The sequence below is a fragment of the Branchiostoma floridae genome, chromosome 5 (genome assembly GCF_000003815.2).
Source record: "Branchiostoma floridae strain S238N-H82 chromosome 5, Bfl_VNyyK, whole genome shotgun sequence".
Classification (NCBI taxonomy): Eukaryota; Metazoa; Chordata; class Leptocardii; order Amphioxiformes; family Branchiostomatidae; genus Branchiostoma; species Branchiostoma floridae.
In genome coordinates this window covers 7,589,857-7,595,202 of record NC_049983.1, presented here as the reverse complement: position 1 = coordinate 7,595,202, position 5,346 = coordinate 7,589,857, and the positions used below count along the sequence as shown (strand labels likewise).

Below are 5,346 nucleotides of genomic sequence, written 5' to 3'. Positions count from 1 at the left end.
AAATGGTCCATGATTTTAACATTCCTAAAAGCTAATGTTCTGCAATAAGACCACAGCAAGTAAATTTTATGGATGACATCCTCTGCAGACGGCAAAAATAGTGAGATAGGGCGAAAAAAAAACAAGACGGGTAAAAAAAACAAGATGGCTAAATTTTTCAAATATACACAATAAACGTATAAAAAAAGGATTGAAGCGACGAAACATGGTATCACAGCCTACAAGGCATTCATTTCTGTATTCAAGACGTGAACTAGTGTAGTAAAGGTGACGCTAGTATGGTAGACTGGTGTCACTTACCAACATGGCAACTACACTCATGGCTTCCATATTGGGGCCACTTTTACAACTATCTAATGAAATTTTTACTTTCACTTCTATAAATACAGTCATGGCTACCTGCTGGCTAGTGTCACTTCTACAAGTACAACCATAAGCCTACATACAACATATTTGCCCATTTTGGTACTTTCTCGTCATGTTGACCATCGCCGAAGGAAAAAAAAATTATTGTTTTTTTTCTGAAATCAGGCGAAAATTAATGCGCGCGCTGATGTCATCCATGAAATTTACTTGCTGTGGCCTAAGTATCTAAATAAAGATTTGATGCCTTGGAATGATTATGTTTATTTAGTGGGCTTGCCTTGCGTCTTACGCTTCCGAATTTTCACCACTTGATGCATTTTGCACAGGTTTATTCCATACATAGTATTTACTGATAGACAAAAGTCTCGCAGACGACCAGTGGATGGCTGAATTGCAAAGTATCACTATAGTACTGGGCATCGTTAAAGTACTGCAACATTGTTTCCAAACCAGTCCAGTAATAAATCCAGTAATACTCTCAGTGCAAGGGTGCAAGGGTATTCTCTTTAGACATTGAAGCACTTGCATTGAAGTAATGAAAAGAAAGACACATCTATTAATAATACCGTTTTCTTAATTTTCTTAGGAATGATTTGAAATGATTTTGTGTTAAGTAAGGCTGGATAAATATGAATATGTCAGAGGGAGACTTAAGATTTAGCGGCAACCTACGTTCAACATGAGCCCATCTGGACGGCCAGTCAAAATATTACGATCTTCCATCCCAACATCTGCTTGGAGATTCGGTAAAGTGGGTGAACGACCTCGTTAAACAGAATTTCCCATGTCCTCTTGTCATTTTCTAAACCTTTATGACCATTTAGATTTCATAATGAAGGCAACTTTTTTTATTTTATTTTCAAGCTCGCATCAGTTTTGGGCCGGGGTTCCCAGAGGATGTCATCCATATAGATGTGGCCTTATTCTTGCAAAAGTCGTAGTTTTTTCAGTGCAACAGACTCCCAGTGTCTGGGGTGAGCAGAAACATTTCTTTAAGAGCATCAAAAACATAATCACTTATACTGTCCCAGAAGGTTAGATGAAACTCTGCAGGTAGTTCATCGTCAGTTCATCTTCTCCTGGGAACTTAGTACGTAGTTTACATAGCGTTCAAAATGATCAACTTTTAATTTCGATACAATCATTCATAAATGCTGTTTTCTTGGTCCGTTACTTCAACATCGCCATTGGCTTGTTTTATTAGTAATACATAATGTTTGCAACTATCATATAGAAATCTTTATTGACACGACAAAAGTACAGCGACTTTCGTAAGGTCTATAACTACTTACAGTACAACTAAACAGGCATGTATGGATATCTATCGGTATGAATGAGTCAACATATTAGTTATATAAAAATGAAAATGAAATTTACACTATTGGTTCTACGGTGTAAGCATTCAAGGATATATTTGCCTACTTGTACGCAACAAGGGTTGCCGCAATAGAAACTCTTGTATCAAGTTCGTTGTCTATCAAATGTTTGACGCGGCCCCGCATGTTCTCGATGGTGTCCTGACGGATGCCGTCCAACAGGTTCAGTTCAGGCAGGTAGAAGTGAGGCAGACGTCTTTCTCGCAGACACGACTCGATCCTGCGGAAAATATTCTGATTATGCACAAGACTCTCATTAGCATAATCTATGATTGGTTACGTGCACCTTTGAACAACTTACACCAGTCACAATGTTTGTAGTAGAACCATTTACCACTTCTAAGAATTATGACACTTTCGCACTGATTATGCAAATTAAGGACTTATATACATAATGCCACTACTTGGCTTTCATTATGTACATTTCTGTCTTAGCTACCTACATACCATACACATTAGCTGCTAGTGGGGGAGGGGGTGGGGGGCAAACATCGTTTGAAACACAGACGACAGACTAACAGACACACCCAAAACTATATCTCCATATTCATGGAGATGATAAGTCTATTATATTATGATATAGGAACAACCAACCTCCTCAGCAGGTCAAAGAAACGCTCGTTCATCTTGCTTCTTTGCCATTGGTCCTCTTCTTGACACATGTGCAGCAGGACTGTCTTCAGGTGAAAGGACGTGAGCTTGTCCAGACCTGCTTCCCTCCGGAACAGTTCCTTCAGGACGCGGAGGCAGTCACGGCGGTATTCGTTGGCTCCGTCAATCCTGAATAATTGGTTAATTTTCAATGTACAGGTACATAGGCTAGTCTGCGTTCACTATGATGTTGATTTGACCACAGGACAGCGCAAAGCAACCCCTTACTAAATAACAAAGTCCAAAGGGATTTTGATTTGCAAAAGATCTGCCTCTGCACATTCCAGTTAACCTCTGGCTGATACAAAAGGGGACGGGCAGTAGGCCTAGGTAAGTAAGTACATTGCATACATGTAAGTAATACAAGACGCAGAATAGGGTTTCACCATGGTGGTCGTATGGTAAACAAATTTACCTAGAGGTAGAACGTCTCATGTGACATGTCTATTGTTACATTGGGCTGTAGATTGTCTCTACTCAGGCAACTCAAGTATCAAATACTGATCTACAAAGTTAACACTTGTCACATCGGACCTTTTTAGCGTACTGGTCTCGTCGACAGAGAAGGACTGTCTCCACAGCATGGCAGGATCGCACCTCAGGGACCAGTACGGAGGTTCGTCCGCGTACGGCTTGTACGGTTTGGCGACGTAGTACTGATCATCCAGCTGGATACACAGGACCAGGTCCACGTCTATGGATAAGCCGTTCCTTTCCTTTATATTAACCTGTTAGATATGGATAAATGGGCAACTTCTTCAGTGTTAATCTTGCATAATGAAGTCAGAAAAAGTATTCTGGGCTTGAATCAATGATGTCCATTTTCTCCTGTCTGCAATAAAAACTTTATCAATGGTTTATTCAGAATGAATACAGAATGTAGTATATTGAAAAATAATAACCCAATGCTTAAGGCAAAGTTCAACCCTTTGGGTTTGCAGTTCAAGTTATTCTAACGAAAGAAGAGGCTTGCTCACCATGACAGCTGGTCCGTGGCGAGAGACCGTCAGTGAAACAGGATCACAGGACGAGGTTGATATCTGTAAAATTGTATTCCATGTTAGACACGTTAACTTTTTGGTTATCTATATCCTAGCTATTTGAATGTAGCTATTCCACTTGTTTTAACTCTTTTGCATGTAGAAAACGTTTAAATATACGTTTCCTAAATACAAAAGAGTAACGGCACAAAGAGTTGTGTGCTACCTTGTTCTAACAAACTTGTCAAAAGCTTTGAAGGTTGGTGCTAGGGTCATATTTCCGAACCGGGGCCCGCCCAGGCTTTATGCGAGAACGAAAGACTGAAGTGTTTATCAAGAAACATACAGACGTTAAGCTCATGAACCATGGCTATTCTTTTTTCTGTTTTGTGTGTCAGTTGCCTCTCATAGCATACTTGATTTATGTTGCTGCAAACTGCCTGACTGAGCGACGGTTCGTAAATGTGACCTGACCTAAGACGGCAACTGTGAATATTGTGAAATAACAGGATGAGTGACTTTTGAAGACCACTCAATACATACAAGAATACTAGTAAACTGTTCATACATGAATGAGTGGTGGACTCACTTTGTTGACCGCTTTCTGCACAAGCCCATAAAACCAGTCCAGCATCTTTGTCGGGTTGATGTTTTGGTCTCCATTAAGACACTTAGAAAATCGGTGAGGGAAGGGGGGCTTGGCTCGGAGCCTGACGTACCCTGGGGTGATCTCCTGGCTCTCGATATCTTCCGAGCCGTCAATCACGATCATGACGTCAAACTCGATGGGTCGACCAAATGTGGTACCCTCGAACATGCTGCCTGTGTACTCTATCCGGCAGCGGTTGGCCCTTGGTGGCCTACCGGCATTGATTTGTCCAATGACACTGAATTTTGCCATAATAAGGCCCCTAAACAACTCTTTTATGCGCTTTTCTCCCTCTTTGGGTTTGTCGTGGTACATCTTCACATGCCCCACGAGAGACATCTCTTCAAACCAGTACGGGACGACTGACCTGTGGACAAGATTTGGTCGGAACTCAATGCAATGCAATGGAAATTAAAAAAAAATATTGTAAATTTCGAACCGAAGAATGTATATTAACTCATCTAAATGGCTACAATGTACTTGTAATTAGTGGGAATTTTCAACAAGGATCAAACTTTTATCAAAACCCTTAAGCTGCCAATCCAGGGCTTATCCGGTATACAGACAGCTTCGTGATCTTGTGCCTTGTCCGGTTATTACCATGAGAAGGTGTTCTTAGAAAGGAACAGTGTAAAGAGCTTACATCGTATGTAATTCATGACTTCTGCAAACTAATTAAAACTAGAGTTCGGCGAACTCATACCTCAATGAAATAGATTTTATGCAAACCTGCCCCACCTTGTCCCAACGTCAAAAGCTATCTGCCACCCAAACATCGAGACCATACCATGTTCGGGACAAGAGATACACACATCGAAAAAAACTCCTATGATAGAATATCCGAATAGATTATGCAAAATTCTCTTATTTTGTATGATTACCGCTATGAAACATTCATGGTCGTTATACTTTCACTAGCGTTTGTGTGTGTGTGTCTGTGTGTGTGTCAACACGATACTGTGACTCAAGAACGGCTGAGTGGATTGGTTTCATACTTGGTACGTAGGCGAGGTGTGACAAAAGCTGGAAACGATTATATTTTGAGCCTCCTAGCGGCTTCCCTTGGTACTGCAGCGTAACTTCCGGTTTAGCTATCTCGTGTTCTGAACAAGCTTTTTGGATGTTAGATAGCTCTTGTGCTCAGGAAGAAGTGTCATAAGTTTGGACCCCTTAGCTTAGGGGGTAGTTTTGGATAGCAAGTGCATTTTTGTCAAAAATTTCTCAAGAGGATACTAGTAAAGTAATACTAAGAAAGAAACAACGCATTTTCGTGATTTTTGGTATGTAGGTACCATAGAAAATGTTGTACAAAATGAACTACTAA

General features: G+C 40.6%; 1 protein-coding gene across 1 annotated transcript; it reads right to left on the bottom strand.

Annotated features, from left to right (window-relative positions):
- Positions 1–1,758: 1,758 nt before the first annotated feature.
- On the bottom strand, positions 1,759–4,798 carry LOC118415655 (cyclic GMP-AMP synthase-like). The gene is made up of 5 exons (XM_035820382.1): positions 4,761–4,798; positions 3,963–4,389; positions 2,928–3,121; positions 2,337–2,522; positions 1,759–1,962 (listed from the first exon to the last, which is right to left on the bottom strand). Exons 1-5 carry the CDS (start codon positions 4,796–4,798, stop codon positions 1,785–1,787), a joined length of 1,023 nt encoding a protein of 340 aa, XP_035676275.1. The 3' UTR covers positions 1,759–1,784.
- Positions 4,799–5,346: the final 548 nt, after the last annotated feature.

Coding starts and splice junctions, on each gene's coding strand:
- LOC118415655 (XM_035820382.1), bottom strand. CDS start 4,798: ATGTTTGGGTGGCAGATAGCTTTTGACGTTGGGACAAG. Junction 4,390..4,760: donor GCTTTTGACGTTGGGACAAG/GTGGGGCAGGTT, acceptor TCTTGTCCACAG/GTCAGTCGTCCCGTACTGGT. Junction 2,523..2,927: donor GAGACCAGTACGCTAAAAAG/GTCCGATGTGAC, acceptor CCAATTATTCAG/GATTGACGGAGCCAACGAAT.